General features: G+C 45.0%; 1 protein-coding gene across 9 annotated transcripts in view; it reads right to left on the bottom strand.

The window, feature by feature from the left end:
* Positions 1-13239, bottom strand: part of PLEKHG1 (pleckstrin homology and RhoGEF domain containing G1) — a 235911-nt gene that overhangs the window by 34418 nt on the left and 188254 nt on the right. For all 9 annotated transcript variants that reach the window (XM_023254503.2, XM_023254504.2, XM_045058204.1 and 6 more), the window contains 2 exons: positions 6833-6879; positions 2147-2297 (listed from right to left, as the gene is read on the bottom strand). In XM_023254503.2, coding sequence (XP_023110271.2) covers positions 2147-2297; positions 6833-6879 — 198 coding nt within the window. The remainder of the gene's footprint in view (positions 1-2146; positions 2298-6832; positions 6880-13239) is intronic.

Here is a 13239-nt window from a genome sequence, read left to right as displayed (position 1 = left end):
ATTCTTGTGCGGATCTTCATGGATGGCTACACAACTTTGAAGTGATGTAAATGACACAGAAGGAATGCTCTAAATCAACCATAAAAGCAAAAGTACTTCAGAGGCAACTGGAAGTTAGTTTTCGATTAATCTAACCACTGTTCTTCTGTACCAACCGCTACAGACTGAATGCCTGTGTCCCCACAAAAGCCACATGTTGAAGCCCTAACCCCCATTGTGCCCGTATTAGGAAGTGGGGCCTTTGGGTGGTGATTGGGTTATGAGAGTGGAGCCCTCATGGATGGGATCAGTGTTCTTAGAGTAAAAGGCGAAAGATTTATACGATCTGAAGAGAGACCAGAGTATGGGATTAGTGTTCTTATAAAAGGGATCCCAGGGAGCTCTCTTGCCTCTCTCCACCATGTAAAGAAAAAAGGAGCTCGCAGTCTGAACCCAGGACGGGGATGTCCCCAGAACCTGACCATGTTGGCACCTTGATCCTGGCCTTCTAGCTTCCAGAACTATGAGAAATACGTTGTTAAGCCCCCCAGGCTATGGTACTTTGTTACAGCAGCCTGAACTAAGATACCAGCTCCTTATTTAGAGGGTAAGGGCCATTTTCCTATTAATTACCTCTTTGTAAGGACCTTGTTACGTCCGACATGCTTAAGTAACTGCTATCTTAGACGCTGCTTGGCTACAGGCTATATTTAGAGATTACTGAGATGCACTAGTCTTAAATGCTATATTAGCGCAATCCAGCGGAGATCTATCCTGGGAGAGGTATTATTTATTTGAGAGTTATTTGGACACTGATTTAGCAAATTAATCCTCCTAATCTAAGAGGTCACTAGTATTAGTGTGACAGTTAAAGTAATATCCCTGATGTGGCTTCATAGGACACAAGATTCTCCAAACGTGAGCCACCCAGGCAGACAGACAAAGCTGAGAAGTTTCTAGCAAAGTTGGACCATAAGCTTCCTTAAAATTGTAGATGTGTGTGAACTGAGCAAAACTGGAATGATTATCCAAGTGGGAAACCTGGAATCATTTAACAAGAAACATAAATTGCAGACATGTTGATACAGAGAGGAGCTCTGGATTAAAATATTTTTAAGAAAAGGTTTTTAATGGAGTACAAAAATAATAAAACAAAAACAATAGCTCATTTTTATGGACTGCCTGTGAGGCAAAGTGAACACGGATAACTTACAGGATTTGAACCCAGGCAGGACGGACCCAGTGTCTGACTCCTAACCACCGTGCCATGCCTTCCTCATACGATAAAGGCGATCGAATCCTACTTACTCAGGGGAGATTATTTGCAACAAAGCTTTCCCCCAATTTTATCAGCTTCCTTAGAGGGTCAGACATGAGCAAGTGGGAGCTATATCTACACTTGTTTCTTCTTTGTAAAAAAATTTTTGTTTAACATTTATTCATTTTTGAGAGTGAGAGAGACAGAGCATGAGCGGGGGAGGGGCAGAGAGAGAGGGAGACACGGAATCGGAAGCAGGCTCCAGGCTCTGAGCCATCAGCCCAGAGCCCGACGCGGGGCTCAAACTCACAGACTGTGAGATCATGACCTGAGCCGAAGTCGGACGCTCAACCACTGAGCCACCCGGGCACCCCTCTACCCTTGTTTCTAAAGCCTCCTTGAATTGTGTACAAATAATGGGAAATGAAATAAATACCCTGAAGTGATGCTAAGCCCAGCTCAAGATCACTCATCACACCCCTCATCTGTCTTCTTTTTCAGCCCTTCTCTTTGCTCGGGCAAGAGCCAATCTATGACAGCTCTCCTCCCCAACTGCCTACTGAAGCCAGGCTCGTGGAAATCAAATAAAACACACAAAAAAATCTGTTTTTCGTTAAGATGATAGCTCTCTGCCTGAAACTGTTCACTGCCCGGAGTGAGGTACTCCCAAGCCCTATCAGAATCAGAGCTAAAATGAATCTTTTTGCTTGGCTGGTGTCAATGGGGCTGCGGGCCCAGAATATAAATATCTCTAATTCCTCCAAGCAGATTAGTCAGTTGTAAAGTATGAATGTGGAAAATGTTTCCATATGTCCACAGCCTTTTCTGGTATTTCCCCCCCCTCAACTTAATATATATACGCCAAATCCTCATCCCTTGGAAGGTATTCAAGTGTGGGCAGAAACTTACGTGCAAAAGGAGATGATACTTGAGAATCCGCTGAACTGGTTTCAAGAGATAGGAGCCCAGGGGCAGTGAGTGTTTCAAAGTTTCCTGACGTTCCCTGAAGAATTTGGCCAGCATCTTGTTCCGCATGCACTCTGTTAGCACAGCCACTGATCTGCAACAAGAATATATATTTTCACCCGAGTTGTAATGGTAAGATGAGTTATTCAAGTTTTAATGTATTGTTAAGATTATTTATTTATTTTGAGAGAGAGGGAGAGAGAGGATCCCAAGCAGGCTCTGCACGGTCAGCACAGAGCCCGATGCGGGGCCCCAACTCGTGAACTGCGAGATCATGACCTGAATAGAAACCAAGAGTCAGACGCTTAACTGACTGAACTACCCAGGTGCCCCAGGTACTCAAGTTTTAATGGCCAACGTAAGTGTAAATGCCCTAAAACAGATAGGGTAGCAACAGAGCTACAGCTAGACCAAAGTGCCTCTGGACAAATTAGAAAAAGGTATCTCTTTGGGTGGATGGATTAGAAAAAGGCACTATAGGGGGCTCCTGGCTCAGTTGGTTAAGGGTCCGACTTTGGCTCAGGTCATGATCTCACAGTTCACAAGCTCGAGCCCTGAGTTGGGCTCTGACAGCTCAGAGCCTGGAGCCTGCTTCGGATTCTGTGTCTCCCGATCTCTCTCTCTACCCGTCTCCTGCTCGTACTCTCTCTCTCGCAAAAATAAAAAACATTAAACAAAATTTGTTTTTTTAAAGAAAATGTACCAAGAAAAAGGAGCTCTTTCTTCAGCAGATCCAGCCCCGAGCTGGACATTTGTCACCCCCTTTGCTGGTTGCCTTTGTATCATGTACAAACCGCATGATACTCCCTGCAGATCGTTGGAGGCTGTGGCCCACGGGTTAACCTCCCTTTGAACAGATCCCTTTAATGACAGTTTCTGAAACAGCTAGAGAACCTCCTCTCTTAGCGAGTGTGCCTCCCTGAGTGTGCTAGGAAACCAGGTCAGAGTTCCGTCTGTGTCCCAGCCCCCCAAAAGGTAATTAAGTAGACCCCCCCCCAACATCCCCAAGGACTAGTTGAAACAGTGTTCCTACCTTATACATAAAAGCTAGTGGGCTTCTGGAGTCACACACACAAGTAAATTAAAATCTTATGTTCTCATAACTTAGAGGAAAGCAGGTGGAAGTAATTTCAGCCCCTTTCTCCCCAAGTCAGTCATGTTTTCAGGATTCATTTAGAAAATTAGAGCCAAACAACCAAACAAGACTCCTTGGAAGGAAGTGAAATGGAGGTCCGAATCAACCTATTAGAATCACTTTTGTGCCCATCTGCTTTGAGAAGTATCTGTTCAAACGGGTTTATTTCCCACATAAGTGGAGATTTCAAAACTATTCTTTATCACGGAGCCAAGGGTCTTTTCTAAGGTTCTTCAGAGGCAGAACCAGTTGCCCAGGTGCCCTTTGGCCATATGAAGGCTTGAGCTCTTACCCACAGACAGGACATCTGCAACCAATTCTGAGTGCACCAAACTCCAGATTCAGGGCACAGGCAGACATCTGAGGACAATGACCCGACAGGGCCTGCACCCCTCGCCGGGGAAAGGAGGGAGGGCTTGTGTCTCTTCAAGATGAAACTATTGGGGCGTGACTGGTATGAAGAAGGTGGACATCTGTCAAGGGGTGCCGGCGACATTTAATATCCCCAGCTTGGATCCGAAGGGAGAAGAAATGTCAGATGGGCTGAAACCCTCAGCGCTCTTGGCTTGTTAAGACAGGGGAACGGAAACCTGGGGCCTCAGACAACAAACTGATTGGAGACGAGGGGACAAGAGGAAATCTTTTTCTAGGGATATGAAAACCACACGATTGGGCAAGCGCCGGACGCGCCTGCCTCACTGAGCCTGCCTGTCGAGCATCTCTCTGCTAACGTGTCTCTTTCCTTCGTCAAAGTCAAAGATATAAAATAAGAAAAAAAAGATACATACAAAACCCAAAAAGAAAAAAAAAAAACCACTTCCTCCAGGGAACCGTTCTAAACTCTCCTCAAGGGGACTTACTATTCCTCCTCTTCCTGCACCTTTAGCTTCTAGTACATACCACGAGTCTGGACTCCATTATTTTGTATTCACTCATTTGGTCTTCTCTAACACGCTATTGCGTGATTGCATTTAGTGGAGTTTGACGCTGAAAAAAACATAACATTTGCTAGAAGGCAAGGGATATTAGCTCCTGTCTCCAGCCAGTACACACGGAGCTTGGGACCATGCTCCATGAATGACAGGCTCTTAAAATCTGTGTCCTTGCTCAAATGATTTTGCCTGTCCTTTGACCCTGAAGCAGCCTCGTATAGAAAAAGCAGCCTTTATTCTGTACTTTCTTTTCTTACTACTAAGTCAGAAAAATCTCAATACAAACTTCCCAAACTACAAATTCAGATGTTATTTCTTTGAATGACATGTTTATGATGAAATTTACACACCCGCCCCCCCAACAAGCCCCTCTAGCATCTCTCATCCTGATAATTGCGTCCAGAAATGTGCTGATGCTTCAGAGTTCGAATGTTGTCCCCAACCCCCTTCCCTTGGTTAGGAGTTTAGTGGAGAAGTTGGGGGCCGATTCTGTGATTTCTCTGGATTGGGGTGTGGTACCACGCCGGTTTTTAGCCTGCGGTCCTCGGGATTTAGTTGGGGCATTCTACAATTTTCTGCTACCTTCAGCACAGAGGTGGAAACAAATACCATAGGAGAGAGGCTTGCTTACGTGAAACTGTGTAAACTGCGTGTGTCTGCTCATAAGGATATGGTGACAAATGTACGAGCTGACATGTGGGTTTTGGTGATTTTTTTTGGTTTTTAGGGAAACCTGGCCAATGCACAGTTGGGCGCTAACCAAATAAACCACTGCAGCACAATACCTTGACCCATGTCTAGAGAGGGAGACTAAACTCCTTCAATGGAAAGTATTTGTACATAAATCGCAGTCCCAGGCTTCATGCCTTTTAATCCACACTGGCTTTCTTTTTTTTTTTTTTTTTCCTTAAATTTTTCAATTTTTATTTATTTTTGAGAGACGGAGTGTGAGTGGTGGAGGGGCAGAGAGAGGGGGAGACAGAGAGAAGCCTAAGCAGGCTCCACACTGTCATCACAGAGCCCCACGTGGGGCTCCAACTCACGAACCGCGAGATCATGACCTGAGCCAAAGTCGGACGCTTAACCGACTGAGCCACCCAGGCGCCCCTGTCCAGACTGGCTTTCCGGGGCCACTTCTGAACAGGGTTTCCATTTGTTCTTCCTTGCTGCAGCAGTACTAGGGGCTCAGCCTGCTGGCTTCTCTTCTAGGTGGATCCGGCCAACCACGTCATCCTTACGGACATGTCTCCACCAAGAGAGGCGACAGGGCACGTAGCTCTTATCTTCCCGGCTCGTCCCCCACGATAGCTCCCATCAAGTTCTGCTGATCACGTGGGGAAGTGGCAAAAAGGCACAGGGGTGGGGAGAATCACAAACCTTCAGAAACTTCACAAGGATGTAGTAGCTTTGGGTCTGAGGTTGGGGAAACCTCGATTCGGCTTCTAGCTGGGCCACCCGTCAGTTACGTGGCCCTGCGAAGGCAATAAACCTATTGGAGCCTCAGTTTCTCCATCCTCACATTGGGTTGGGGCAGGGGTGATTATGCGCTAGCAATTGTTGCGAACCTATTATGCGCCTGGCACTGTGATAGATGCTTTGATTTTCTTGAATCACTTGGCATCTCTGGATTATCATGAAGGTTAAATCCAACAACACGTTGCATTTATAGCACTTAACACAATGATTAGGACTCAATAAATGCTCAGTACAAGTCTCTTGCTGAAAAGAGAAATGCCAACAGTGTGACCCAGGGTCTTCGGTCGGCCTCCCTCACTGAAATGGTCACTCTAGTGTCCATGTGGCGCTCCCTGCCCTACCCTCCTGTGTGGCTTCCAGTGTAAATGAAACGAAAGCCAAGATCCAGTGAGATGAGGAGGCCTTTTTATATAGTTCTTAGAAATTATATAGCAAAGGGGCGCCTGGGTGGCGCAGTTGGTTAAGCGTCCGACTTCAGCCAGGTCACGATCTCACGGTCCGTGAGTTCGAGCCCCGCGTCGGGCTCTGGGCTGATGGCTCGGAGCCTGGAGCCTGTTTCCGATTCTGTGTCTCCCTCTCTCTCTGCCCCTCCCCCGTTCATGCTCTGTCTCTCTCTGTCCCAAAAATAAATAAACGTTGAAAAAAAAATTAAAAAACAACAAAAAAAAAGAAATTATATAGCAAAGATATAACATATTCTATCCCCAGCTAGATTATATAAACTCATTCTCGGCACATCCCAAATTTTTCAAAACACGGCACACGTACAGGAGGGTCAACGGACAAGAATCACAGCCAAACACAACAGGTTTACTTAGGTTTCCACGGAAGGACACCTCGCAACCTTTTTGGTCTCCTTCACGGTCTTTCACACTTTCCCTCCCACTGGCTCTGCTGGGAGTCCCAGAGCCGAATGGATGGATATCTGGGTAGCCCGTAATCCATTGTCAGCACGCTGTGGAGACTCCCCAGGGCACCCAGTGCATGGCCAGGTTCAGGACGCCTAACACCAGCATATGTCGGACCCCTCGACCTGAAACGGTATGCGAGTGCAGGAATGTACTGTGGTATATTCCCAGCGTGTACCTTGGATAGTTAGTGCAGTACTGCGTGTAAATGTGGAACTCTTCACTCTGCAAGGAAACAAAAGAGACTTTTAGAGGCAAAAAAGAAAGAAAGAAAGAAAGAAAAGCACAGGCATCACCATTCATTTAAAAACGATAAAAAGAAACATCATTCATACTTGTAAATCTGGCTCTGTCGTCACACGGGCCTGTCTGAGCCCCTGTGGCAATCCGATGTCTTTTTTTTTTTTTTTTAAATCTATGTCTTTTTTTTTTTCCCAACGTTTATTTATTTTTGGGACAGAGAGAGACAGAGCATGAACGGGGGAGGGGCAGAGAGAGAGGGAGACCCAGAATCGGAAACAGGCTCCAGGCTCCGAGCCATCAGCCCAGAGCCTGACGCGGGGCTCGAACTCCCGGACTGCGAGATCGTGACCTGGCTGAAGTCGGACGCTGAACCGACTGCACCACCCAGGCGCCCCGATGTCTTTTTTATCTACCTTGTTTCATACCTAGAATCAACTCAAACTCATCTGGGTTCAAGAGACACTTACTGAGCACCTGCTGTGTTAGGTGAATCTGAAGGCAAAAAGGAAGAGGAGGAAAATGAGGTTTCTGCCTCAGGCACTCCTAGTCCTCCCAGTAGACGTGCAATGTGAAAGAGAAATAGAATATATCATCTAATTATGGTGGTAAGAACACGGGGAGATACGTGCAGGGCACAAGAAAACTGTGCTCTCAAGCCCTTGTGTATACAGTTGTCCCTGCCCACTGTCCCACCTCGCAGCCACCATGCATCCTTTGACATTGAACTCAGGCTTTTTTCCTCCAAGGAGCCTTTCCGGAGCGCGAGCCAAGCTAACTGCTCCTATGCTGGGGTTCTGTGACACCCAAATCTCTCGTAGCATTTACCAAGTGGTAGTGTCATTTCCTCCGAATCTGTGTCTCCCACTCCAGACTGTGAGTTCCTACAAAGTAGGGGCCATGTTGTATTCACATCACGCCTGTGCAGCTACCAAAACCCCCCTCTTTGCTACTGAACCGGAAATTACCTGAGCGCAGGGTTCAAGCCTACTTTTCTGTTCGCACCAGCATGGTAGCGATGCCTCAAATGCCATAAAAGTCTGACTCACCAATGTGGGGTCCTTGCCTTTTCCTGACACCACATTCCCGGTGCCCTAGTTTCTTTCTTGGGCTTTCAAATGTCTAGTCATATTACCAAATATTGAGAAATATTAAGTCAATCCTTCTCGCTCGTACAGTATTTTGTTTAAAAGGTAAAACCATGACTTCCATGCAAATATAGAATAAACAGTATCAAAGATTTTATTTAACCTACTGCTCGGCGAGGACAGCAGTAAGCGATTGTAACTGGATTTAAGGATAAACACAAGCTTCGCGCGTAGGTCAACGGGGAATGTGGATAGGAATTTACAAACGGATACCAAACTGCTTTCTTCTATAGGGTAAAGAAATCCAATGTCCCTCTATGGGACAGTTTTCATTTGCATGCCTGTGGTCAACAATCACGGACATTGCTATCAGTCATCAAAACTTTAGAGTTAGAAGACAGTTCGAAGACAATGAGAGATGCAGAAAGTCTACTGAGTCGTATAAATTAGAAGGGTGAATTGGAAAATTCTTTCCTAGTGGAGGCACCCAGCAATCTTTGTGGTTGGTTTCAAAGTCTTTCACAATTTTTCCCTACATTGCCAAGGGAAAGAGGGATGCAGATGGGCAGGTGAGAGAGCAAAAACCTGGATTTTTAAACTTAAAATTTTTTTTTCAACGTTTTTTTATTTATTTTTGGGACAGAGAGAGACAGAGCATGAACGGGGGAGGGGCAGAGAGAGAGGGAGACCCAGAATCGGAAACAGGCTCCAGGCTCCGAGCCATCAGCCCAGAGCCTGACGCGGGGCTCGAACTCACGGACCGCGAGATCGTGACCTGGCTGAAGTCGGACGCTTAACCGACTGCGCCACCCAGGCGCCCTGGGTTTTTAAACTTTAGACTGTAAAACTTTCAGTCTGAGTAAGTAATTCAAGGCCAATGAATAATCAGTTCTTGTAAACTCTGAAACGGAATTATATTATTTAAAAGAGACATTGCATTATTTGGGTGGTATTTCATATTCTGCCTTTTTTACTTTGAAACTACTTTAGGGTAGATTAAGAAAATTTTTTTAATGTATTCATTTTTGAGACACAGAGAGACAGAGCATGAGCAGGGGAGGGGCAGAGAGAGAGGGAGACACAGAATCCGAAGCAGGCTCCGGGCTCCGAGCCGTCAGCACAGAGACCGACACGGGGCTCGAACTCACGGACCGTGAGATCATGACCTGAGCTGAAGCCAGACGCTTAACTGACTGAGCCACCCAGGCGCCCCAATTTGAGATTTTTTTTTAACGTTTATTATTTATTTTTGAGAGAGAGAGAGAGACAGAGCATGGGCGGGGGAGGGGCAGAGGGAGAGGGAGACCAAAGCAGGCTCCAGGCTCTGAGCCATCAGCCCAGAGCCCGACGCGGGGCTCGAACCCACCAGCCGTGAGATCATGACCCGAGCCGAAGTCGGACGCTCAACCGACTGAGCCACCCAGGCGCCCCAAGGCCGGATTTATACGTGACTGGAAGACAGTGACTTTTTCTTTTCTTTGTTTTGGGGGGGGGGTCATTTTAATACATTAATTAATTGTTTTTCCTATTTAAAAGAAATGTCTACTTAGAATCCTTTCTGCTCGCTTGATGAGGATTAGATGTAAAATTTTTTATTAGAGAAAGTCTCAAACATATTTATAAATAAGTGGAGAGGATAGTGTAAGGAATCTCCAAGCATCCATCACCTGACCTGGATATTAACTCATGGTTTATACCCACCTACTTCCCTACCACTCTGAAGCAAATTCTAGACATAGGATCATTCCACTTATAAATATTTCAGTATACATCTCTAATGTAAAGACTTTTATTTTATTTTTTATTTATTTTTTATTTTTTTTATTTTTTGGGACAGAGAGAGACAGAGCATGAACGGGGGAGGGGCAGAGAGAGAGGGAGACCCAGAATCGGAAACAGGCTCCAGGCTCCGAGCCGTCAGCCCAGAGCCCGACGCGGGGCTCGAACTCCCGGACCGCGAGATCGTGACCTGGCTGAAGTCGGACGCTTAACCGACTGCGCCACCCAGGCGCCCCTGTAAAGACTTTTAAAAAGAAGCATCACCACAGTGCCATAATCACATGTAAGTAATTCCAAACTATCATGAATGTTCAGCCGTCACTATTCAAATCTCCTATCTTCTTAATTTTCTTTTTAAAAATAGTTGGCCTATCTGATTTGGAACCCAAGTAACTACTCAAGGCAACTGGTTGATACCTCTTAAGATCTTTTAATCTATAAGCTCCCCTTTTATCTCCCCCCACCCCGCCCCCGCCCTTGCAATTTAGCTGAAGAAACCAGACTGTGTGTCCTAGAGAGTTTCTCATGGCCTGTCTTGCTGGTTATGTCCCTACGGTTTTCTGTCATGTGTCTCCCTGCCCCCTGCACTCATGTGGTTTAGGGGAAGCCTGAACAGGCTTATGTTCCATGGTTTGGCATGAATACGTCCAATTTTGTATTTTACTTCCATCAGGAGTCACAGGGTGTCCGACTGTCTTTCTCTTTGTGATGTTAACCACCGATGGTGATTATTGTCTGATTTATTAATTCGTTAGGAGCTGCCAAATGGTGGTATTTCTGGTTCTATGATTCCTTCATTTGTTAGCCAGAGTCCTTCCAAAAAAGGAACTTCCTTATGTTAACGGTTACCCCGCAGTTTGTAGTTTGTATGGAAAAGGCAGGATGGATGCTTGATAATTTTCCCTATTTTTCAGGATGAGGCATTGGCTCTCTAGCATCCTGGAAAGGCCACCACTTTGAGTTTTTTGATCACTGTGAATTCATGAATAGAAACATATCTAATGAGTTTCAGCTGTTTTTATTTATTTATTTATTTTTAAATTTTTTTTTAACGTTTTATTTATTTTTGAGACAGGGAGAGACAGAGCATGAACAGGGGAGGATCAGAGAGAGGGAGACACAGAATCTGAAACAGGCTCCAGGCTCTGAGCTGTCAGCACAGAGCCTGACGCGGGGCTCGAACTCACAGACCGTGAGATCATGACCCGAGCCGAAGTCGGATGCCTAACCGACTGAGCCACCCAGGTGCCCCGTGTTTCAGCTATTTTTAATTAATTATCCTTACTGATGCTGAAATGTCCCATCTTTGGCCAGCAGGAGCCTCTCCTTTCGCATTCGTGACCTGACCTACAGCCTCCAACAGCTACCTTGTTTTCTGGAATGATAAGACGTTCCGGATCATCCTGCACATTTCCTGCCCCAGACTCATCCTTCATGGAGCCCGGATTCCTTTTGGTAGGAATTAGTATTTGGAGACCACAGTCTGGGCATCAGAGATGGTCTTGCTACTGTATTCATCGTTATTTCCAGGCCTTTTCGGTGGACAGAGCTAGGAATATGGTGTTTTTTAAAGATAAAATACATCCTTGGTTCAACCTGGCAATTCGGATTCAGGATTGGAGCATTTTTAATTAGCATCATTCTTCGTCTGTATTTTCTGCCTTTTGCCAATTCTAGGTCAATGATACTGACATAAACACCTTGTTGTATCCCACAATACACTCAATTTCAGCAGAACAATACCAACACCAGCACGTTTGATACCGTTATCGAAAACAGTTAGAAAGGTATTTGCTGTATTTTCTCCACAGTCGATTTTAAAATCAACTGGAACTTCCTTCGTGTGATCATGCCACAAACTGGCTCTATCCAGAGGCACATCATTTCATTGTGTTTTCATTTTTGGAGACTGCTTTTTTAACTTTCATTTTGCCTTATAACTACGTAAAATATTTACATGGGTTCAAGGTCAACTCCGTAAGAAAACGCGTATTCAAAGAAGTCTAGCTTCGGTTCCTTTCCATACTAGTCTCTCTCTCCATCCCTATCGGCGACCAGTTTTTCATTTCACAGTTGATTCTTTTTTTTTAAAAAAAGTTAATACCAGTGTAGTTAACATACGGTGCTATATTTAGTTTATCCTTTTTTTTTAAAAATTCCCATTTAAATATAGGCATGTCCTTCCACATTTCTAGATAAATAAAAGCAAATTATTTGTCAGTGATTCTCAAACCTGAGTATATGTCACAACTACCTGGAGAGCTTGTTAAACAGAGATTACTGGGTTGCATTCCCAGAGTTTCTGATTCCGTGAGTTGGCTATGGGTCTGAGAATCTGCATCCTAACAAGTTCCCAAGTGATGCTGGTGATGCTGGTGCTGCTGGTCTAGGGAGCACGCTTTGAGAACCACAGTGTTGCGCACTTTTATCTACTTCTCTCCCCACCCATCCCGGTAGCACACAGAGATACTCTTGAGTTGTTTCTACTGCTTCATAGTATTCCATGATGTGGATATGCCACGGTTCATTCAAAGAGCTTCCTCTTTATGGACATTTCAGCTGTTTCTCTATATTGTATATTTCTATGTATTTCTATATATTATTTATAGAATATATATATAATATATATTAATAAAATATTTCTATATATGATATATATCTATACATTGTGACGATTATTACTGTAAGACTAGCACCACACTTAACTGCATTTTTGTTGCTGTATCTTGGGAATAGATTTCTGGAAAGAGGACTGCTGGATTACAGGATGAGTTCAAATGTAATTTTGCTAGATATACCCCAATTCTCCTCCACGGGGCCTGTGCTACTCAGTTCCGCCACAATCATAGTTAGCCTCACTAACTTCGTATGCTGCCACATTTTCAAACATACTACTTTTTTAAACACCTAAATTAGTTGCCAGCTTCCAAAAGTTGGAAGAGAAAAATGTCTTGAGTTCTGGCTTCTCCTGAAACAGTGTTAGATGCACGGGCCCTGGCGCCCAGTTTCATAGGACACTCACGCCCTCACAACACAGGTACCGAGGCTGCTCTAGCCCCCACCTGGGCCCACGCATGCGCTACATTCACCTGGTTAAGCCCCTGAAGGCACTGGAGCGTCCAGCCTCCACAGACGAGATGAGCAAAGTGATCTGCCTGAGGTCACCCAGTAAATTAATGGCAGATAGAGCCTTTCTCTGGGTGCGCTCACACGCTCCCAGTTTCTTGCTTCTTTTCTGCCTGCCTGCTGCTGTAGTCAACATGGGATTGAACAATTATCAGGTTGACTCTCCTAAATTTTGGAACCTTTAGGATCATTTGCAATGACAAACTTAAAAACAACGGCTGCAATGAAAATATATCTGAATTACATCATATACTTGACCTGCATACACCTTCCCCCTAATAAAGCCTCCGGACTGTTGCACGACTGAATCGCTGTGCATTTTGTGACATCATGGCTCTATTCCAATCTTAAA

Source organism: Felis catus, chromosome B2 (genome assembly GCF_018350175.1).
Source record: "Felis catus isolate Fca126 chromosome B2, F.catus_Fca126_mat1.0, whole genome shotgun sequence".
NCBI classification, from domain to species: domain Eukaryota; kingdom Metazoa; phylum Chordata; class Mammalia; order Carnivora; family Felidae; genus Felis; species Felis catus.
Note: the sequence above shows the minus strand (reverse complement) of the source record. Positions and strands in the feature narration are given on the sequence as shown.